Source organism: Oreochromis niloticus, linkage group LG1 (assembly GCF_001858045.2).
Source record: "Oreochromis niloticus isolate F11D_XX linkage group LG1, O_niloticus_UMD_NMBU, whole genome shotgun sequence".
In the NCBI taxonomy this organism is placed as follows: domain Eukaryota; kingdom Metazoa; phylum Chordata; class Actinopteri; order Cichliformes; family Cichlidae; genus Oreochromis; species Oreochromis niloticus.
This window is the reverse complement of record NC_031965.2, coordinates 20,550,898-20,574,846: the sequence shown is the minus strand read 5'-3', so window position 1 is coordinate 20,574,846 and position 23,949 is coordinate 20,550,898. Positions and strand designations below refer to the sequence as shown.

Sequence of the window (23,949 nt, the reverse complement as noted above, 5' to 3'; positions counted from 1 at the left end):
AGGCCCTTCCCATGACACTGAATAAGAGTACCTAAGGGGTCATAATCTTCTGAAGCTGCACACAGTTGTTGCCAGAATCATCCTCGGTGTTTAATATTAATCATATTCAACAGTCAACATAACAAACCTGGCCTTGATTTTGCATTTAGAAGTGAAAGAAGAAGCTGCCAGGTGGTTAGGTTGAAGTTTTTCCACATATGAAGCTTCTCCATACGCTCGATAGGATCTGATTCAGAAACTTACTATAGAAACAGTTAACTTCAGGTCATTTGTTTCAAAAGGAAGAATAACAACAAAAACAGAAACAAAGAAAATGTAACTATAAGAGAAACATTTAACAGAATGAGTTGTATGTGTTGTACCAGTATTGTTATATTTAGGGACTAATTTTTGAACTACCAGTTTTCGATCCATTCATAGAAATCTGTAGCTCCTCTGATTCAGGCTGCAGGGTTATGGTAGATAAAACAAACTGAGAACCATTGAATCACTATCAGATTTTCAGCTGTTGAAGCTGTAAGGCAGGTTGGGTATTTTTCGGATAGCGTGGCGCATACCCCACATAACATTTCCCTTTGTGTTGTTAATATGCTCCGGATGAGCTCTGAGAAATCACTGCAGATGCAGGTAAATTTTAGGCCAAAGTACAATAGCTGTGATCCCTGATGACAGACTGAAACTGCAGACAAGACTTTAGTATTTCCCAGAGCAGATTTGAGTAGCAGGACACAGAGATAAAGAGACAAACAGGCAGCAGCTCAGCTCTGCCGCACGAGTGCCGAGCAGACGATCTCGGGCCTGGTCACGTTACCTCAGCCTGTCTCTCAGTCGCTCAGCCGAGTCCTCACCCTGTCACTCCGCTCTGCTGAGATCTATCTCTGTCTGATTCTATGCGGGAAGACATCTGTCAACATGTGTAATGCACTCCAAGAACAAAACTAAAGCCTGTTCCACGTGGGAGTTAGCTATCAGTGCCAATACATGTCAGCCTGCATGAAGAAAGCGGGTGGGTAGTGGGAATAATCTAGTCATTTAGAGTTCATTCAGAGAAAAGAGATCATAAACATAAGTGATCTGAAAAGGAAAAGTAAACCACCATCAGCAGTGTTGTTAACCACAACATGCACTGTGTGGATCATGAATATTCAGCAATTTGATGAAAGGGTCATCCAACAAAAGAAGGTAAGTGATTGAGGGATGGTCTGATCTCCTCAGCTGCCTGATATCTCAGCGCTTTTTTTAGCAGTTCTATATTTAGTCCCAGGAAAGCAAAATAAATGCCAATACAGCTAATCAATATTTATATGACAAAACATGCAATGCATTCATCTGTTGTGCACTGCCTTCCTACTATGCAAACAAAGAGGGGAAAGAGAAAACCTTGGCTGATAAACAGAAAACTGTCTTCTTTCAGGCAGGAGGAGCAGAAAAAAGGCCATTTTGAATCACAAAGAGTACAAAAAAGTCTCATGTTCTTATTTACTTGTTAGGGGAGGTTCAACTCGTGAGTCCCCTCAGGGCAGTTCCTTGCTGTCTAAGTAAAACCTTCAGTTTTTTAATTTATGAATTTATTTAGTGGAGTCAATGGACGGGTTCAAGGATGCAAGTGTGAAAATGGTACTGCTAACAAGGCTGTTTTTTTTCCTTTCTTTTCATTAAGCACTCTGAATTTTCTTTCTTCAAGAGTACGTAACCTTTGCTGGACGACATTGCTTGATGTATTTTTAAATCTATTCATCCTTATTACTATGTCCTTTTTTCATGCTCTGAATACCTGTCATATTATTTTCCTCAGCTATTAACAACAGCTGCTCTTCTTTAATTTGGCTTTCTATGGCTTTCTCTGCCCCCCCCCCCCCCCCCCCCCCCCCCCCCCACACACACACACACACACACAAAAATGAATTTGGAAAGCTATGCATGCCACAGTTAGTCGTCTCTTAAGTATATTTTTCAAAAACACTGAACGGTAGCTTTGCTTTATATGAGATTTTGTCCTGCACACTAACTCAAAAGTAGTAGTCCACATTAAATTTGCGAGAAACAGGTCATATCACTAAAATATATAGCAGACTCTTAACTCCATATGTCTCCATATGCCCTGAACCTCTCAATGAAAGCAGCAGAAAGCTTTCACTGATAGCTAATAAACATCTATTGCTCGCCCTTTTTTGGCCTCAGACTCAGGCATTGAGTTTTAGTGCTCGCTGCCACACTGTGATTTTGATAAATGACTTTATTACTTGTTTGGCTGTTGAAGGAAGACATTTCTCTGCTGCCCAGTACATTAGTTCTTTGCCCTTACAGAACGGCTTCACCCAAGGCAGACAGTATATTATACTGAGTGGTTTCACGCTGGAGAAGAAACACCTTCTCTATTTTTCTAAGCCCAACTTGTCCCACAGTGATGCCTCACTTCTTTATATAGTGCATTGTCACCTGGATTACTGAGGTATACTATTTTGGGAATGAGTACCCAGCCACCTTCTGGCTGCAAGATGGCTTGATGGGTAAGGACACTGTCCAGACAAGGTCACAGGTAGTGTGTTTATGACAGCTGGTATCCATCCTACTCAATATATGCAAGATCTCTCACACGGACAATCTGGGGAATTCGTTATTCTGTGCATGAAGCTTCTCTGTATCAGAGGTTAGCGATTTGATAGACAAGGGGTTTGATGTGCTGTCTGTACTCTCATTGAGTCTGGCTAGGAATCATTTCTCATCTCTCCCCTTTCTGTCTGCTTTAAACTGCATATTAGAAAGCCAAAATTACCTCCCAGATTAACACAACAAAACTCATGTTCTGTTTACACCCTCAATATAAAGTCCCTGAAGGATGATTTTCTTTCTCTTTTTTTTTCCAAAATTGTTTTGTGTTGCCTTACATGAACTTTTGGGTCCCCTTGCAATACTTTGTTCAGTCACTGATCCATAGAAACAATTCTTTCATTAATCCAGTCCATCCTTCCTACAGGAAGGACACATTATGAGACACATTACACATTTACCGCTCATTCCTCCTCTCAAAAGGCAAATTTTCCAACACAGCTGCAGCTGCTCTGCCTGGCTGTGCTGGCTGACGTTGTGGCTGTGGACAGGGTTATTGCTTGGAATTGAACTGATGGTTGAACTGATGCCGCTATGGATGTCTGTGGCACATGTACCGCGACAGCCCTTACTGCTCCTACTATCACTTAACAAGAGAGCTTTGTTAAGCTACACTGGATTTAGACCCTGTGGTGCTTCTGTTATCTCAGACATGACAGATGTGTTATACCACTACACCACAGGAATCCACATAGCTTCACTTATATGCTGAGCCAGCTCAATTATCACTGCACGGTCACAGCCTCCACATGTAGTTGATGCTACAGCCATTTAAAATTAACATGACACAGCCACACTTATGACAACCAGTGTAAGTTATAATTGCAGGCTGTCTCAATCAAGCTAGATAAACTAACTCAGTTAACTTTGCTAGTTGACATAGGATAATGTGATAAGAAATACTTGTGGTGTGATCAACTAAACTAGTACTGCAACATGTGTTAAGAAGATAAGGCTTTTAGCCGTATCTCAGGAAAATTAAATCTTTTTTTTTTTATCAAACAACTGTGTCCACATCTTTCAAAATGTATTCACTTTTAAATTTAATTCCTCCGAGAGGCAGCGTGTTCCTGTAGCTCCTAATGCGCCAGTTTATGAATAGTTAAAGTTGTCACATTGTTTTTATGATATTTTTTAACTATTTTTATCATGGTCCTTGAGCTACATGATGCCCGATTTTCCCTGAGGGAATGATTGAAGCATGTATCTATTCATCTATTTACATGGTTTATATATATATATATATATATATATATTGTTTGTTTGTTTGTTTGGTTTGATCCCACAATTTGATGAGATTATGGCTAAATTTCCCACCCTAAAGACGATCTATGGTCCTTACAGTCTCCATGGACCTCTTATTAGAGAGCTTTGTTTTGTACATAACCATGTATTTGAGTCTTTTCACTAGGCTGTTGTTTTACTTGAAGGGACTAACTCTTTTTTTTTTTTCTTTTTTTTTAAAGGCAAAAACTGACAGCATAAAAAAACAAATATAATGCAAGGGTGCATTGATTTCTATGATCCTGTATTTCTATAATAGGCTGGTGTTTTGAGATAAATGCTAATTTCATCAAGGCAAAATAGAGACAATGGCAATACTAACATGCTGAATGCAGGCTAATGAGGAGCTGATCAGTGGCAGGGAAGAAAAAAAAACTAAGGCTATGTTTTTCTGGGTTTCTTAGAACTGTTTGTGATGTATTAACAGAGACATGGGGGAAAGCTCTGTTAAAAATTGTGGCAAAGACAGAAGGGTGATAACTGGATTAAAAACTATAGAATTAAAAAGACCACCCAACTGGTCAGAGCAGATAGCTGTCCCTCCCCTAGCCTATGTCTGCCAGAGGTTTCTTCCTTTTAAAAAGAAGTTTTTCCTTCCCACTTTCGCAAAGTGCTTCCTCATAGGGTGACGTTTGATTGTTGAGGCTTTCTCCAGAATACTGTAGGGTGTTTACCGTACACTATAATATACCTTAAGGGGACTGTTGTTGTGATTTGGCGGAATATGAATAAACCTGAATTTCATTTCATTTATTTTAATTGTCACCTTTATGGTTAAGACATCCTCCAACAGAGGTTTTTCATTTCAGCTAGGTCAGTAGACTCCATGCTTCAGGGAGAGAGGCTGGTTTCTTGTGTCTCTTCTGTGTATTTTCATAAATATGTACAAAAAATTAATCAAAACAGGCGCATGAAAAATTCAAAGTGTATGAAACAAAAATCATCTCACACAGTAGAAGTACTTCATGTGCTCAGAACAATTAAATGTGGCTTTGAAGAAAATGGTCACTCTACAGTTAATTTGTCATTACTTTTGCAGTTATTTGGACATAAACTAAATTAGTAGGGAACTAATTCCTTCAGTAATAAGAATATTGAAGCAGAAATGCTCCGGTAGCCTACTGAAATAGGCCTGTTTCTATTTGGACCCCTGGAGGACCAACCCGCCGACCATGCCTTCCTCCACAATCATGCTACTACTCATAGATGTTTTCACTATATAAAACTGCTCTTGCGGCTCAAAAATTAGATATTGAATATTTTTTCCCTCTCCACTTTTGGCTCATTACAGAGAAAACACTTTAACTTGCCTCTTGGGAGCATATTCTCCTCCTGATAATACCTTCAGAGCCCCAGGTAGAGCCCTGCCTGCACATAAGCAGAGCTGGAATCAGAGACAGGGCCTGTCAGTGATGACTCAGACAGTCCCTCAAGCCCAACACAATTTGGCGCACAGGACAGCCACCACTGCTCTACCTCAGCATATTCATGCAATGTGTGCCCAGAATATTAAAGTCCTGTATGTTCAACTGCAGTTTTATCTCAGGCCACACACCATATCTGTCATGCACCCCACAAGTAAAATTAAAGAGACAATTAGATAATAAGAAAGCAAGGGAAATCTCTGGTAATATAAGAGAGACAAGTCCTGGAAAAATCACAACAGCAAGAGGCGGCGGCGCAAGCTGGGGAAGTGCTACAAGTTTATGACACCACCTATGTGCCGCTGTATGGGTGCAGGGTTTAAAAGGTTGATCTGTATGAATAATTCAACTAAACTATGGTTGTTCCTAATGTGAGTCATGTTCTGTATGCTGAGACTTCAGTCAATTTAATTTGCATTCCAAAGAGGATTATTTTTCCCCTGCTGTCTCGATTCCTTAATGGACGGTTTCTAAACTTGTTGACCCATCTGCCACTGCAGGTATAAAGCTCGCACTCCTGAAGTGTTTGTGTGTCCTTGGAATGGCTTATGACCAAAAGTGCACTTTATCCAAGATTCAGAAGGAAGAATGTGTTAAACACGAAAGGCATGGAAATGTGAATAAATGCAAATTTACATCTTAAAGCAGCTGGACACATTCACAGACATGTCAGCATATATAGGGGTGTGTTTTTTTCTGTCTCTCAGTTAATATCTGAGCATTATAAACCATAACCATTATAAATCATAATGTGTATAATGCATCACCATGGCACATTAAAAAAAACGACTAATATCTCTTGTTTTGCTGCAAATATTATTAAAATCTTTGCAATTACTGAACTTCAAGTTTAAAAAAATCATAGCATATAGATCTGTGTAGTACATACATGCTGCAGCCCCATATCAGTAGACTTCTCGGCATCAGATTATTGCTAATCTGAGGGTTCCTATGAGTAACACTTAAATATTTATAATGTTTTTGTTCATTCAAAATGTATGTAGTACTTTACTATAGGAAACTTTTTGGGATATTTCTGATGACATCGAATCTAAGTATGAACATGCATTTACATTAAAAATACACGAGGAATCAGTCTTCATTTCAACTTGTCAAGGGTTTGAATGTACGACCTTCTACAAGTACCATAAGATGATTTTGATTTGGGGGTTTGCAATAATTTCTCTGTTTGCATTCTGCAGTATTATTGCATTGAAAATGAATCATAGAAATAATAAATAAATATTTTTAAATTTTTTATAAACAAAATAAACAATTTAATTCTCACAGGAATTTTAAGTCAGTCAGTTTGCACTCAGTGCAATGAGCACAACTGATGCTTTCTGTTTGAACAATAGAAAGATCTCTAGAAACCTCTGTTGCGCCATCTACTGGCTTCATAATGTATCGAGCATTAAGTCTAAATCAGCTGCAAGTTTTCATGAGTCATTTATTCAGATCTTGCAGTCCTTCATAAATAGCTTGTTATTTTCTCACCTTAGGTGGGGAAAATGGAGACACACTGTCATGCATTTTTCTGAGGGACAGCTTCAATTATTTTTAATAAGTCTCTCCCTGTGGTTTCAAGTCCCCTGTGATGGTTAAAATGAAATTCATAATGTCCCTCTTATAATAATGTTTGAGCTTTGAATGAAAACAGTTTCTCTCGTTATAAACCACGTGAGCAATTTCTTTTAATTCGCTGTTGAATGTCAGGCCATGTTTTGGCATTAGAGAATATTCTATAATATAGAGCGTTTTCCTATTCATGCCCAATGTCATTTTCGTATGGAGGGCCAGGAGTGAAAAAATGTATTAATTAAATACGCCATTAAATAATGTATTAAATGCCTCATTAATTAATTAAAATGGAATTAATTAATTTAATAAATATTTCAGTAATTAATTAAATGCCCATTCATTTCATTTACAACATTTAATACATTTTTTTTTTTTTTTTTTTTTACAATTTTATTTAATTAATTATATAATTAATGTGTTAATGACACACAGTGGATCACGACCTGCTGATCTCTCGATTACAGCATTGTGTGGGCATTTCTGGCTTGGCACTCCTGTGGATAAAATCATATCTCTCAAACAGGAGCTTCTGTGTTAAGTTGGGCTCGTCATCATCCTCTCTGGCCCCTCTGTCATGGGGTGTACCACAGGGATCTATTCTTGGGCCATTACTGTTTTCATTGTATCTCGTGCCACTGGGTGCGATCTTTCGTAAACACAAAGTTTCATTTCATCTATATGCTGATGATTGCCAGCTTTATTTTCCTTTCAGTCATTCTGATAGCTCCCCAATTAGACTGCTGCTTGATTGCCTTCGTGATGTTAAGTCATGGATGGCTCAAAACTTTTTAAATTTTAATGAATGTAAAACGGAAGCAATTCTGTTTGGCCCGAATCGTTCCTCTGATATCCCTGATGTTGACCTTGCTGCTCTGACCCCTCACCTGAAGAGTTCGATTACCAATCTTGGGTTAAAAATTGACTCTGCACTTACCTTTGATGGCCACGTGAATGGGGTGGTGAAATCGTCATTCTATCAACTCAGGCGTCTGTCGAAGGTTAAACCTTTTCTTTCAAGGCGTGACTTGGAGACTGTTATCCACGCTTTTATAACCTCACGCTTGGATTATTGCGACTCCCTTTTAATAGGAGTTGGACTGGCCACTCTGAAACGCCTGCAACTAGTACAGAATGCTGCAGTACGGTTTTTATCTGGTAAAAGGAAATTTGAGCACATTACTCCGGTCCTGGCCTCCCTGCACTGGCTTCCAGTTGAATTTAGGATTCATTTTAAAGTTCTTTTATTGGTTTTTAAATCTTTAAATGGTCTGGCACCTGCATATATGTCTGATTTGCTGAAGCCCTATGTCCCCACTCGTTCGCTCCGGTCAGCTGAGCAGCTGTTGCTCTCAGTCCCCAAATCAAGGCTGAAACTGAGAGGAGACCGAGCGTTCTCTATTGTGGCTCCTAAGCTTTGGAATAATCTTCCTCTTCACATTAGGCAATCGACATCAGTGCTGGTTTTTAAATCCAGATTGAAAACGCATTTTTATTCACTGGCTTTTGACTCAGTGGTTGACTGACTTGTATTTACTTATATTTTATTGTTTTCGCTATGTTTATTATTTTATCGTATTTATTATTCTTATGGTTATCTATTATGTTTCTATTGTTCAGCACTTTGGTCAGCCTTGTGTGTTTTTAAAGTGCTATGTAAATAAACGATGATGATGATGATGACGATGATTTAATTAACTATTTAATGACATATTTATTTTATTCATTTTGACAACTCTGATCCTGTGGCTGTATCCTTGAATTAATTTTACCAGTTACTGTCCAAAGTAAGTCAAGGTAAGCCGATCCTAGATAATCAATTGGTCTGTTGTGTGGACTTGGAGCAGTCAGGTATCCCAGAATGCATTTCGCAGTTTTCAGCGATGTCGCTGGCTTTGCTATCAGTCAGCTGTACCGAGCTCACAGCTTCGGTGTTCCAGGTTAACTGGTTTTTACATTAACCGGTTAGATTTGTTAACATTTTCCACTCCGTGTTCCAGATGTTGAATCTGCAGATTCTATTTTTCTGTCAGTGTGTCATCATGCAGTTTAACAAGATTAAAGACCTCCGCAAGAAAAGGTCTCCATCCTCTCCAGCTCCTACAAATGCATACACGCATCAATATTATCTTCATTTAACAATGAAATTATTTTAATTGGCCCGGTCTCGTGTCTCTGTGTTTCTGTAATATAAATAACGTACGGGAACATACGGGATTTAAAAGGAGAGCGATGGACACTTAGAAAACTACAGAGCACTTTATAGGCAAACCCACTATATCAGCATCTGGTCAACGGCACACAGCTTTAAAACCTAGAACAGAGCAAATCAGTTTGGCTCAGATTAAAGTTAAGTTTCATAACTGCATAGTTTTACAGAAGTTTAATGTCTCACTGGAGCACATCTTAGAGTGAACCATTTGTTCGTATGTGTTGAATTATTTTTTTCAACTGTGAATTTTGAATTAAAACTAATATCATAAATCTTTATACAAGGAGTAAAGCGGTGGGGGGGGTGTTGTTTTTTTCGGTCATGTTGATGTTTCGGTCATGTTCCGTTTACCTGTCAACTGCTTGTTAGGAAAAACTATGAAACACAAGTCTTTATCTGTCTCTCACATCATTGTAGAGGAATTTTGGCCCACTCTGCCTCACATTCCTTAAGTTCCTGAGGTTTGCAGGCATTTGTTTCCCTTAAAGATCCTCTTAAGATCCAATCACAGCATTTCAATCGAGTTGAAAGTGCAGCACTTTGATTCTTCTCTTTATCAGCCATTAGGTTTTAGATTTGCTTGTGTTTGGGAACTGCTGCATGATCCAGTTTCAGCCAAGCTTTAGTTTTATCACATTTAATTTGGTATACAGAGGAGTTGATGGTCAACTAATTGACAGGTGCCTAGATCCAGAGGCTGCAAACAACCCCAAATCATCCCCGCTCCACCACCGTGCTTGTGCAGATATGTTGTGTTTGGTTTTCAGCAAAGATTGCACTTTGTATTATAATCAAAAGTCTTCACATTGGTCTCATCTGTTCAAAGGACATTGTTCCAGCAGTCTTGCAGTTTGTTTAGTTGCAGCTTTGCAAATTTCATCTGTGCTGCCAGGTTTAGAGAGCAGAGACTTTCTCCAGGCAACCGTTACAAACAAACCATTCTTGTTCAGTCTTTTTCTAATAGTGATAATAATAGTTTCTAATAGACTCTGAGATGTAGCTCTTGGGTTTTCTCGTTTTTCTGAACATTGCACCGTGACCTTGGGGTGCATTTGTTACAACGTTCCCTCCTGAGAAGATAGTGGTATTGTGTTAACACAAATCTGAACACTCTAGAATAGCAAACTGCTAAAACTTCTGCTTAAATAGAGGTGGTAACACTTGCTAATCAGTTAATCAAGGTTATTTAATTATCAGCACCCGGCTGCTATTTACCCCCTTGATTCCTATGGAAGCAGCAAGAGTCTACTTAGTTTTCCACAGAACTAGATTGCTGTTCTGGCTCGAGTTATTTTTGACCTGACAGTAGATCTATGAGCATGAGTCAGTTCAATGTACTTTGGGGCAGAGTTTGGGACGTATTGACACAATAAGGACACATCTGTTTTTGTTCATGTACAGCATAATTAAAACTGCCGCTCATTCGAGTTAAAAAGAGGTTTCACTCAAAGGAACTTTGAAGCATGTACAGTCACTTTGAGGTGTCACTCCAGAGGAGTTGATTGATGTTCAAGGTTGAATTTTTTTCATTAATGTGTGAAAAGAAAATATGAATTTGAAATTATTTGATCAAATTAGATTTCAAATGATAAATGAGCACTGTTGCCGCACAGCAACAAGGTTCTGAGTTCAATTCCACCATCAGGCCAGTGTCTTTCTGTGTGGAGTTTGCATGTTCTCCCTGTTTGCGTGGGTTCTCCCCGGGTACTCCGGCTTCCTCCCACAGTCCAAAGACATGCAGTCAGTGGGGATTAGGTTAATTGATCAATCTAAATTGCCCATAGGTGTGAATGTTAGTGCGAATAGTTGTCTGTCTCTGCGTGTTAGCCCTGCGACAGACTGGCGACCTGTCCAGGGTGTATCCCGCCTCTCGCCCTATGACAGCTGGGATAGGCTCCAGCACCCCCTCCCCTCCTCCAGCACTGACCCTGAAAAGGAATAGCAGAAGTGAATGGATGGATGGATGGATGGATGGATGGATGGATGGATGGGATGGATGGATGGATGGAAAATATATTATATATTATCAAAATTATTTGAAATTAGTTTTAGTAAAAAATTGAAGTTTACTGAAATTTGGAGTAATAAGCAATATCATCTCCCTCCCTGATCCACTCAGCAGCTGTTCTGGAGTTCTCCTAACAGAAAAGTAAAGCCATCCACTATGTAATTCAAAATTATTCATTTTTTTGTCAACACCAACATTTTCAGTAATAAGTAATAATACCTCACCTTATAATTTGAAAAAAAAAATGGCTCTGTTAATAGTGAGTTTCCTGCCATCCTAAAGGCATGACACAGTTTAGGAATAAGTAGTCCTGCAATTACCCCTCAGTCTCAGAAATGCACACTGCCCCTATGTCGTTATAAATCGGTTAAATGTAGGGGGTAAGCTTCATCAACTTTTATGTCTGTTTTTGTGTTAATAACTTTTTTATATATTTCCTCGTTCCTAATTAGGAATAATCATACTGAATACTTATAACATAAATTAATGTGCCCGATAAAGTTTGTATTATACATATTTCTATTAAGATGAACCAACCAAAGTCCAAACAACACCAAGAGATCAGTGAAAGACACCTTAAAGAGAAACAAACTGGTGCAGCGATGAATAACTTCACGCCAGCTCAGACTGGAACAGGACCATTTTTTCTGGACTGCAAAGCCAGCCTTTTCTCACTTTATTGGCACACTGGGCTTAATTAACTTTGGACTGGAGTGTTTACTGTGAGACAACTGGTTTCATTTTGCTTTTGATGAATGATTGATGCCCCTCGGGGGTGAAGAAGCACATGATTACAGGCACAGAAAGAACTTTAAAGCTTCCTTGACTATTATAACAAATGATAAAATAAACATGGTGAAACACACATCTTCGCAAGCGATGGGATTTGGTATAATCAGTGTGTGTCACTACGAATGCCTGCAACAACAGATCTGCTAAATGTCACTTGGTGATTACATTTACATACAGTACAGTTGAATAAACAATCCATTTGCAAACTGGCTGCTAAATAATCCCAAGTTAAGATCAACTTTCTTTCAGCTGCATCTATATCAATATATATATTCAACATTATTATTTCCTACTTTTTATTTTGCTATTTGTAATGTGAGAAACTATGTATCTTCTCATGTTTTTAAATAGTCAAAGAAAGGAAACATCATTCATTACACAAACTGCTCATAAACATGTTAAACCTTGCAATCTAATCACCAGGGTTTCTTCCTCCCTGTGACCATTTTTTAAACTTCAAGCCAAATATGTATTAAAAAAAACACAACAGCAATTCAAAATTTTCCTGACAGTCTGGATGTGCAAGTCTAATCGCAAGTCAGCAAAAAAGAACTGGTTTCCACTTTCAGCTGGTTAAACATAGATCTAAACTTTCTTTAGATTAAAGGTCCTTAAAGGAAAACCTGTGAGTTCTGGGAAAACACTTATTTTTCATTATATTTTTTTCTTATCAGAACTGATTTTGTCATCATACCAGGAAAGATTAGAACTGCCCTTATCTTGTACAATGGGAAGCACATATTAATCTGAGCACAAAGGGGCGTTAGCTGTACAGTCTTGCTCTGCAGTCATTTACTGGTACATGGAGGAAGTGACTCATCTGGCTAAGCAAGTGAGACAATATCAAACACACAGTCCACAGTCTTCTAACGTCACACTCCAGACCTTCGCGTCCATTAGCTAATAAACTGGTCAAGAAATACTCAGCAGACAGAGTGAGAGTTTCTTTGTTAATACACTGCCAGAAAAAAAGGTTTTTATGTAAAAATGCTGTTATGAAGAGATGAACAGAGAGAGAAGAAGTTTTTATTTTGTGCCAGTATGCTTCAGGGGAAGTCTAGTGACTGCTGAAACAATAGGATTCTTCTTTTAGAATAGCCACTTTAAATTTTAGGGATACATTTGATGAGTGTTTTAACTTTGGCATGCTCAGCAAACTGAAAATCACTGAAATTCACTGGAAATCCTCTCAAAACTATTCATATCTTTGGCAACTTCATACAAATACTTTATATCCAGTAACTGCGGCGATATTAGGCTACTTTCAGCTGCTCTCTTGCCACAGCAGGTACCTTTGTTATGTTTGATTTTGGCAGAGTTTTAGGCTGGATCTCCTTTGTGACACAAAGGCAAGAATTCTGGCTGGAATTGAACCAGTAATCTTTCACCTGCTAAGTAAATATGTTAACCACTACATCACTGCAGTCACAAACTGTTGAAATATTACTTGTTATAAATCCCACAACAGAGCACCACAAGGAGCATGTGTCAAATCACTAAATATAAATGTTTTAATCGTAACAGATTTAAACTTCTCTGGCTAGTTGCACTTGGGTATCAATATGGCTGATTGGAAAGTGTCAGAACACACATCTGTGAATGTCTTTGCTCTGTCTTTTTCCCATCACCCCCAACCAGTCGCAGCAGATGGCTGCCTCTCCCTGAGCCTGGTTCTGCCAGAGGTTTCTTGCTGTTAAAAGGGAGTTTTTCCTTCCGACTGCTCATAGGGGGTCATCTGATTGTTGGGGTTTTCTCTGTTTTCTCTGTATTACTGTAGAGTCTTTACCTTACAATATAAAATGCCTTGAGGCAACTGTTGTTTTGATTTGGCACTATATATAAAATTTTATTAATCTTTTTCCTGCGACATTTTGAGTAAAAAGACTGAAAACTAAGCAACTTCTGAATCAATGCCCTTTGGCTGACTGTGTGCTTGGAAAGGAGAGCCCTAGATTTAAGTTTCACTAAGAGAGTAAGTGTAGTTCCATGAGTAAAGTGACAATACATCTAGTCTTCATGTACATCTCTTTCCTTATACATGCCAATCTCCACCTACTCAGAATAACAAAAAAACATATCGAGTGAATACAAGGCAAACATCATCTTGTAAATATGGCTGGAAAATGTGAGATGTTCACTGAAAACGTGTAATTAAGCAGTCAAAAGAGTGAAGTGAAAAATCTAACATGTCAAATGTATGACCCAGTACAATATCAAAAAAGGTTAGTTTTGATAATATAATATTAATATTTGTATCCACTTTAAACCACTGAATGAATTAAAATATAAAATCAAAAGGCAAAATAAAAATACAAATCAATCTCATATTTAGGTCCGTTAACCCAATTTTATTGCAGTCTGAAATGTCAGCACATTATTTCATAATTTTAAACGAAGATTGAAAAGATTGGGAAAAGGCAGATGAAATAATATGTAAATACAAAACTAGCAGATAAAGCAGAGCCAAATGTATTTGATAGCAAAGGTTTATTTACTTACTGTACCTCATGATGATTACTTAATGAGACAAAAAGTTCGACCGCTTGCGTAATTCTTTTAGTTTGTGCTCGTTTTGAAGAGTTTCTACTCTGTGACAGAAAGTAGTCCCTAACACGAAAAAAGTGAGTGGTGTGGCCTGACACGATTGTTAAAGAGTGGTCAGATTTTGTCCCTGTATGTCTCCCCACGTTGAAAAGAAAGACCAAAAACAAACCTGTTTAGTGGGTGAAACAGAATTGCGAAACGCAACATGTGACCGTCGGCAGGGCGTGGGTGATGACGTCAGAGCCATCCTATTCAAATAGCAGCGTTCACATGACGTACCTATACAGCCATCGCTCTTTCCTTTGCCGTAGCAAGTAGTTAACAGAGCCAAGCCGTCGTGTTCTTGGGGGCGACATTATATAACCCTTATAGTTTAAAAACTATTTTTGAGCTCTCGTTTCTTTCTTGACTTTATTTTTTTATCTCTTGGTTGACAAGAAAACAATTAAGCTGACGTTCCTTTTGTAAAGGTAAGATCTTGCGGTTGGTTTTTTTTTTTTGGCCTGGCTAAGGTTAGCCGGTCTCCTAGAAAGTTCGTTTTAGTTGGTGATGGTGGATAAGAATTTGGGGCGGCGGCAAAATATCAAGTTAGATGTGTCTTGTTTGGCGTTAATTCGCCATCGAATAAGTTGTGAGGTATGGGGGTTTGGGCCAGACTGAAGGCTTTGAGTTGTTTACAGCTTGTTAGCTCATAGCTTACCGGCGGCCTACAGAACAAAACCAAAATGTCGGTGCGTGGACATCCGGTTTCTAAACAAAGGCCCCATCAATCCCACTATTAGGATTTTCCATCTTGACTACGGTGAAGAATTTTCTAATTATTTGAAAAATGTATAAGTTCGTGACAGTTTGGTTGACATATTAAACATGAGTTTTGGTTAAACAAAAGACTTTTTACCAGCGTGCTGGGTTTTTTGGTAGCGGTGGCATCTTAAACATTCGTGGGAAATGCTAGGAAACGGATAACTAAACGTGTACTGACAAATGATATACATAAATTTTTTTTGTCCGCTGTCGGTTGAGTTAAAATGATTGAATCGGGTCACAAATACAGATTTGTCCTACTTTCACACAGCGTTTCCTGTGACGGTGCCAATTGTTATTAGGATTAAGTTTATTCTAGCTGATTTATAAATGTCCATGCAATATTCTAGTTTCAAAAGGTAATTTGAATAAACATAGATAATGGGAAACCGGGCGTCGACTTCTCAGTAGGTTGTTGTGCTAGCAAGTCTTCCAATTACGCAACGCTAGCATGCTCTGCTTCCACATTACTGGTAAGGGGACACGTGTTAGCGTTGATGTGCCTTCGCAAGTTCCCTGAAACTTACTAAACGGAAACTAAAAGCGAAAGAGTACGTTGGGTATTGTCTTGTGTTTGCAAGGTGTCTTCATAACAGTCAGATGTGCTACTGTGGCCTTGTTTGTTTGACACACGTTAGGTCTTGGCTAATATGCTGCTGTGTCTTGACTTCCAGGTAGCTCTTTGCCCCCCCCACTCCCAGGACTCAATTCTTTTCAGATATTCTTTGTCAAGCCGCCAAAGTGGAGAGTGTCGTCGCACCAGGAGGTCCTTCTCGTTTCAGGTATTCAACATTACTCCACCATGTCTGGCTCCATTTACACCCAAGCACCTCTCACATAGTTCCCATAATGTTAAGTTAAAAAACATTTTTCTTCTTTTTGTATCACAGTGTAGGGGGAGGAGGTGGGGGTGCACCTCAGCACTATCCCAAAACTGTCGGCAACAGGTGATTGTTTTTTTTAACTCTATTATATATGTAACACATTAGTCATCACATCATCCACATACAGATGTTTACAAGAATCACAATTAGTGTCTCACCTGTTATACTCAAAACTGAAGTTTAATAAATGAACGTGTGTTGAATCATCAGTCTGGCATCTTGCCCTTGACAAATGCTCCCAATTTCTATATTTTTGTTATTTTATTTTTTTCAAAAGTGAACTGAAACGGGGAAAAAAACACACACACAAAGTTGACAATTTCTAAACAAATGCTCATTTGGAATGTGCACTGATAGTGAAAATGAACTGATAACGCAAATTATCAAACTGCCAACTGCTGTAACCTACTAGTGATCAACTTCAAAAACACATAAACCTGAGTAAAGTAGGACTGTCTGGTTAGACTTCATGTTTTGGGTCTTTTATTGTGTAACGACATAAGTAAAATGTAAGTAGTATATTTGGCAGAATTAAGCCCTTGTAATCTAACTACAAAACTGGGTGCTCCAGGGTGGTTGTTCCGCTGTGGTTTATTGGTACTGTGCTGAACTTTGCAGTCCTTTGTCTGCACTTTGTAGCTGTCCTATCACATGGTGAAATTGTCAAAAATCTGAGATAACTGGATGTCTAGGTTTTCTTTTGCTTTTTTGTAGATAAGACAATCTGAATAAACACGATTTGTTTGCAAGAAACAATCATAGCAGCTGGTGGTGGTGACTGTGGCTCAGTTGAACCCAGCCTGATTCAGTGTGTTGTTTGCCTCTTGGAGTGTGGGGGGTGGGGAGCAGAACTGGCAGGGAGAAGACCAGTTGAGGCTGGTTTAAACTACTTGTAGAAATAGATCATTGTTTACAAGAAACTCCAGTAGCTTCCCTCTAACGTTACTAAAACAGTTGAACAGTGTAGTTTTCACTGCCGTATTCATGTTTAAACAAATTGCAGTCTGTTTAGTGAAGCTGAAAAGAAAATGGCTAAAAATGTAAGGATATGAATCAGTACTTTGGTAGGACAGTAGCTTCCTTTTGTTTAGATTAGACATTATTGAAAGTCTTTATCTTGAATTTTCAAAGCCTTCTGTCACAGCAGTTTTACGAGTTGGTTTAGTGTTGCCAGTGTGAACGTTATGACACTGGCAACACTGAACCAGCAGCATGTGAACTGAAGTGGTCCGACTTGTACCATAACTTGTTCTATAATAAGTCACGCAAAAGTAGGAGCACAATATTTGTCATTCCTGGCTAAAAGTGAGACTCTTAACCATGTTGTCCATGTAACCAAAGAGTTATGATTAACCAAAAAAAATCTACATTTCATTGTAACATTTAAAACTTGAGACTAAAAACAGCAGCTTGTGTGGTGTCGTATGCTGAAAATGTGACTACGGCCTCTGAAACAACTTTTCAAGCATGCTGCATTAAGGCCTTTGTAACTCAGTCATCTGTGAATCCGGGCTAAATATCAACAAGACGAGACCCTTTCCCTGATAACCTTGGCTGTCTGTGTTGATTATAGCGAGTTCCTGGGGAAAACCCCAGGTTCTAGCGTTCAGAGATGGGTACCTTCTCGAAGCACTAGACGAGATGCCAGCTCCTCCAACGAGAAAGGGCAAAATGATGCAATCTTCAGAAAAGTGAGAGGGTATGTTTCCCTTTAAACTGATTTGTACTTATTTTACATAAACTGTGACTTGTATTGTTTAAATGTCATTTTAATATGGATGCTGAAGGCTGCTGTTTGCTGTATTATCACTTAAGAAGTTTAATACAACTGTTTCTTTCCTCTTCAGCATACTTAATAAGCTGACTCCTGAGAAGTTTGACAAACTATGCCTGGAGCTCCTCAATGTGGGTGTAGATTCAAAACTTGTCTTAAAAGGAATCATCTTGTTGGTGAGTATTCTCCTAACTGCTATTCTCCTATTCATAGAATATTTTAAAATGGGATCTTAATGCGTTTTTGTTTCTCAAGATTGTTGACAAAGCCCTCGAAGAGCCCAAGTATAGCCAGTTGTACGCTCAACTATGTCTACGCTTGGCAGAGGATGCACCAAACTTTGAAGCCCCAACAGGAGAAAGTCAGGCAACACAAAAGCAGAATAGTGTAAGTTTTAAGCATTGAAATTTACCCTGTACTCCTGTGAGTGTCTTCTGTCTGGATTTTGAACGACTTCTGTCTTACAGACCTTCCGAAGGCTTCTGATTTCTAAGCTTCAAGATGAGTTTGAGAATCGTGCCAGGAATGTTGACCGTGAGTAACTTGCATTTGTACCTGTGGACTGTTACAAAACGGGAATTTGGTCTTGGGTTTTTTGAGAGCTGTTATTTAAACTTTTTTTTTTTTTTTTTCTTCTTCTTCTTCAATCCACTGTAGACTTCGACAAACATGACAGCCCACTCACCTCTGAGGAGGAGGAACAGCGTGCAATTGCAAAGATCAAGATGCTGGGCAACATCAAATTCATCGGTGAACTGGGCAAACTCAACCTTATCCATGAATCTATTCTCCACAAGTGCATTAAAACAGTAAGTTCTAATAAAGCGCAAGTACATGGGGTGGTTTTTATCAAAAATCCTGTATTCATTCCTGTGGTGTAAGAAATTAACAGTTGTGTTGAATTATTTTGTTCATTAAGCTGTTGGAGAAGAAGAAGAGAGTCCCACTTAAGGATATGGGTGAGGATTTGGAATGCCTCTGTCAGATAATGAAAACAGTTGGTCCTAAACTTGATCATGAAAAGGCAAAGGTGAGTGTGTGGAAATTAAACTGAAAAAGATGAGTCTTGTCTTGAAGTCCTTGCTTGTTCGATAACAAAAAAATTTTTTTTTTTTTTTCTCGCTTAGTCTTTGATGGACCAGTACTTTGCTCGCATGCAGTCCTTAACCAACAACAAGGAACTGCCTGCACGGATTCGCTTCCTGCTACAGAACACAGTGGAGCTGCGAAACAACAACTGGGTGCCTCGGAAAGCTTATGTTGACAATGGACCAAAGACTATTACCCAAGTTCGTCAGGACGCAGCAAAGGTTAGTTTACCATATCCTTTCAGTTTATCACAGGCTGATAAGGATTGATCCGATTTGCTAAATGACTAACGTAGCCCAGAATCTGTGGATCCTGACTTCTTCTGTGCTTTGTAGGATTTGGGCGTTTTCATTCCACCTTCAACTGATTCAATAAGGAATGACTTCTTCATGGACAGTTCCTCCTTCCTTCCAGGAAAGATCAAGTATGATAGGGAGACTCTTGGTGGGCTGGCCGACATGTTCGGACAAATGCCTGGTATGTGGAGTCACACTGAAATCTCTGCACGAGTTACACTTCAAAGAAAGCCGTCTCTAAAGGCTCTGTCTTATTTTGTGTAGGAAGTGGTATCGGTACAGGCCCAGGGGTAATTCAGGACCACTATTCCCCAACCATGGGTCGCCACCGCGGCAGCGCTCCAGGGGTAATTCAGGACCACTACTCTCCAACCATGGGTCGTCACCGTAGCAGCCCACTCTTTAATGGCCACAGTGGAAACAGCAATGGTTCACACCAGCCATTTGAAAATGAAAGCAAGCCGTTCATAAAACCGAACCAGGTACATTATAGTTCAGCTCTTTTTGTTTTAATCTGAGATGGTCATTGCAATACTCATTCTGTTTTTAAACTTTTCAAAGGGGAGGAATTCACCAGTTTTCAACCATAAACAGAATCACTCAGTCCAGATGCAGTCCAAGGATATGGCTCCAAGGTTCAGCAAGAAGGGGAAAGTCAATGCAGATGAGGTACAGCTGCTTACATTGATGGTTTGTTGGTGTCATTGTTGCAGCAGGATTATGTGACAATAAATTTTGGTCAACCTGATGTATTAATACTCTGTCATTCTAGATCAGTCTGAGGCCAGCACAGTCCTTCATTATGAATAAAAACCAAGTGCCAAAGCTGCCACCACAGACAATGATGCCTTCTCCAGTTGGACAGGTAACAGACAATAGACTTAAAACATGTGAGCAGAGCTGATGGGGCAGTTTTAGGAAATGCATGCTAAGTTTTCTTTTTATGGCCCCACAGCTTGGCCTTAAAGCCAATCCTCCTCCAATTCAGGAAAAACCTGCAAAGTCTAACAAAAAGGCTCCTCCCACAAAGGAAGAGTTGTGCAAAATGACGGTAAGTTTACACAAAGCTTTACCGATGACTTCCTAAGTAATGTGCTATATGCGGGGCCTTCAGAGCCTGATTTTTATTTATAAATTTTTTTTCCTCCCCTTCCCCCTCTCATCTTTAAAGGAGACACTACTCACAGACTACCTGAACAACAAAAATGTTAACGATGCAGTGAGTGCTGTGAAAGAGATGAAGGCCCCCAAACACTTGTTGTCAGAGATGCTGAACAAGATCATAGTTTACTCACTCGATCGTTCAGATGAAGATAAGGAACATGCAAGCACTCTGATTCACACCCTTTGCACAGAGGGCCTCGTCACTGGTGACAACATATTGCAGGCAAGTGTCATTAAAGGTCTTTAAATTGACGCTGTAATCAAATGAAGTGGCGCTACACCATATTAACCTTGTGCCTGCCACACATTTTCATACAGGCCTTCCTGCGTGTTCTGGACCAGTGTCCCAAGATTGAGGAAGAAATCCCACTGGTGAAGTCGTACCTGGCTCAGTTTGCTGCGCGAGCGATCATTGCTGATCTGGTCAGCATTGCAGACTTGGCCCATCAGCTGGAGAATGGCGCACATTTCCCACTCTTCCTGCTCTGTCTGCAGCAGCTGGTGAAACTGAAAGATCGTGAGTGGCTGACTGACCTGTTCCAGCAGAGCAAGGTCAACATGCAGAAGATGCTGCCAGGTAGGTCAAAGGACACTTTCCACACTGGTTTTAAACCCAGTGTCATTTGGTTGTCTTTCCTTTTTAGGAGGAAGAATTGGTGTAAGTTGTGTGGGTTGTTGTTGTTTTGTTCCCTTCCCCATTATTGACTAATAATTTTGCTCCCATAGAAATTGACCAGAACAAGGACCGGATGCTGGAGATTCTGGAGGGCAAAGGCCTCAGCTTTTTGTTCCCACTGATGAAGCTGGAGAAGGAGCTGCTGAAGCAGATCAAAGTGGATCCTTCACCACAGTCGATCTATAAGTGGATCAAAGACAACATCTCTCCAAAACTTCACACCGACAGAGGCTTTGTCAACATCCTCATGACCAGGTACAGCAGTGGACAGTGTTTATAGTGACTCAGTCTGCATTGATGAAGCAAGCACATGCCATCAGCCAATGGTTTTTGTGGTTTTCGGTCAAGTGTGTTGATGGTCTTCTGGTCTTCCAGTTTCTTGCAGTACATTGCTTACGAGATCAACCCTGACGATGATGAAGAGCAGCATGCAGCGCCCAGTAAGGACCAGCTGGAGGAAGAGAAGCAGCTCCTGCTCTCTTTCAAGCCAGTGTTGCAAAAGTTTCTTCACGATCACATTGAGCTGCAAGTCAGTGCGCTGTATGCCCTGCAGGTGCACTGCAATGCCAAGAGGTTCCCTAAAGGTGTGTGCACACTTCTGCAGTTACAGTAAAACTTAGCAACCAGCTTTATTTAAGAAGGTTAACTTATTTTCTTGTTTCCAATTAGGCATGCTGCTGCGCTACTTTGTGAACTTTTATGACATGGAAATAATTGAAGAGGAAGCCTTCCTTTCATGGAAAGAAGATCTCACTCAAGAGTATCCAGGGAAAGGAAAAGCATTATTTCAGGTAATGTGCAGCCATTGAATTATGGCTTTGTGTGGACTGGCTCACAATGTCACCATTGTCCCTACTTGTAAATGAAACACTTCAGTGGATGTATTGTTGTTCTGGTGCAGGTGAATCAGTGGCTGACCTGGCTGGAGACTGCAGAGGAGGAGGAGTCGGAGGATGAAGAGTACTGAGGAATAGGCAAAAGCCATGTGTTATCAGATGCAGACTTGTTTTGGGGTTTTTGGTTTGTTTTTTTTCCTCCTTATTTAGCCATCTTTTTTGTTTTGGGTTTTTTCCTCCTGTCTTTCACGCTCTTCTTGTAACCACTGTTACAGTTCATTTCACGATGAGATTGTTCTGCCAGCATCACAAATCTTATTTATGCTCTTATTTTCTATACTGTTCTCTTTGATGTCCTACAGCAGATGTTTTATACACTTCAATCAACTTGGGTTTAAGAGTAGACAGTATTTAGCAGGAAAATGCACCAGCACCCAGAACTTGACCCATTTTTGTCACCTTTTTACATCTGGTAGGAGTCACCAAGTGCTGTCACAATTATTTAAAAACTGTTTACAAGAGGGAGCTCGCATTGCAAAGAGGCTTTCTCCTTTTTTAATCTACATTTGCTAATCAGTTTTTAAATGCACTTTGCTTAAACATCATGAGTCGTTGCAATAGTAAAAATTTAACTTCCCTTGATTTGTTAAATGTGATCATGACTTGCAGTTGTCTGCCATGATTATAATGGGACTAGTGCTTAGAAATCGACCATTTCTTAACCTGGGTGAGGCCTGTTTTACTTGCACAGTGTGATTTCAGTTACCGCCTTGTAGTTTAATGAATCGAGAGGGGTTTTTTTTTTTTTTTTTTTTTTTTAAAATGTATGAAACAAGTTGTGCTGTCAGGAATGAATCTGTGGCCTTTTTGTTTTCTTTTTTAATTTATAAGGATATACCTCTGTTTCTCGGACTATACTTGAATGTCTCGGGTTTTGACATTGAGACAGCCAAAGCTTGGTTTCCTTTGCTACGGTTGTTTGTCACTTGTGGAAATTTTGTCCATCTGCCATATTTGTCAAGTTCTTAAACGGTCTTTTTATCTTCATGAAATTACCAAGAATGTACTGTTTGTGTACTCTTCTTCTGGAGTGTTGTAACATTGTGTGCTAGAAGTCGAGTGTACAACTACAGATCAACCTTGAATAAAGTTTAACAGTTGACGGCTTTGTCCTGCTGTGTCCTTTTTCCACCTCCCCCACCCAAAGTCATAAGACTTGAAAGATGGTACGTCCTCCTAAAAAGCTATGACTTCTCAGGTTTAGTCCACAAAGCACGTGGATCACAAGAACATAATTATGGAACTATGACACTATGAAATGATACACTACATAAAATTGCAATATAAAGTTGAAATTGAGGTGCCCCTCTTATGCTGCCGTTTTTCTCTGTAGAGGATGTGAGAGCCACAGCAGGTAATGATTCCCTGTGTTATTCAGTGGTGCATTTGGGTACTCTTACTGAACGTGTACCTTTGACTGACCAGCACATCGTGGAGTAGGTGGGAGGCAGTATCCTTAATTTAGAAACAGCCACCTTCAGTTTATTAAAATTATAGCATAGATTGATTAAGTTGCTGAAAACATTCCTCAGATTCTGATCCATGTTGACATGATAGCATCACACAGATGCTGCATATCTGATATGAATCTCCTGCCACATCTCAAACGTGGCCCATTGGTCTGAGATCTGGTGATTGTTGAGGCCGTTTGAATAAAGTGAATTCATTGTCATGCTTAAAATGATTTGAGGTTTGTGATATGACACATTATCCTGCTAGAAGCAGCTATCGGTATGTGGATACAATGTGGTCCTACAGGAATGGACATGGTCAGCTACCATACTCAGGCTGTGGTGTTTAAAGAGCGTTTAGTTGGTACTAAGGGGCCCAAAGTGTGCTAAGAAACTATCCCACACCCTCAGAAGCCTTAACCATTGATACAAGACGGGATGTATCCATGCTTTTATGTTTACA

At 39.5% G+C, this 23,949-nt stretch overlaps 1 protein-coding gene and 1 long non-coding RNA gene across 2 annotated transcripts; one reads left to right on the top strand and one right to left on the bottom strand.

The window, feature by feature from the left end:
- Positions 1 to 10,992: 10,992 nt before the first annotated feature.
- Positions 10,993 to 14,920, bottom strand: LOC102080285 (uncharacterized). The gene is made up of 3 exons (XR_268976.2): positions 14,413 to 14,920; positions 11,179 to 11,246; positions 10,993 to 11,036 (listed from the first exon to the last, which is right to left on the bottom strand). It is a non-coding gene; the product is annotated as an uncharacterized LOC102080285 (long non-coding RNA).
- A 257-nt stretch (positions 14,921 to 15,177) lies between these two features.
- On the top strand, positions 15,178 to 23,137 carry eif4g2a (eukaryotic translation initiation factor 4, gamma 2a). Its single transcript, XM_019358449.2, has 21 exons — positions 15,178 to 15,183; positions 15,935 to 16,038; positions 16,147 to 16,203; positions 17,714 to 17,839; positions 17,988 to 18,090; positions 18,170 to 18,301; positions 18,382 to 18,448; positions 18,572 to 18,723; positions 18,834 to 18,944; positions 19,042 to 19,224; positions 19,339 to 19,480; positions 19,564 to 19,781; positions 19,861 to 19,968; positions 20,072 to 20,164; positions 20,255 to 20,350; positions 20,471 to 20,686; positions 20,782 to 21,040; positions 21,190 to 21,394; positions 21,515 to 21,723; positions 21,809 to 21,930; positions 22,041 to 23,137. The coding sequence occupies exons 1-21, from the start codon at positions 15,178 to 15,180 to the stop codon at positions 22,104 to 22,106; spliced, it is 2,775 nt and encodes a 924-aa protein (XP_019213994.2). The 3' UTR covers positions 22,107 to 23,137.
- The last annotated feature ends 812 nt before the right edge of the window (positions 23,138 to 23,949 follow it).

Coding starts and splice junctions, on each gene's coding strand:
- eif4g2a (XM_019358449.2), top strand. Junction 18,449..18,571: donor TCGTGCCAGGAATGTTGACC/GTGAGTAACTTG, acceptor AATCCACTGTAG/ACTTCGACAAACATGACAGC. Junction 21,724..21,808: donor TGCCAAGAGGTTCCCTAAAG/GTGTGTGCACAC, acceptor GTTTCCAATTAG/GCATGCTGCTGCGCTACTTT.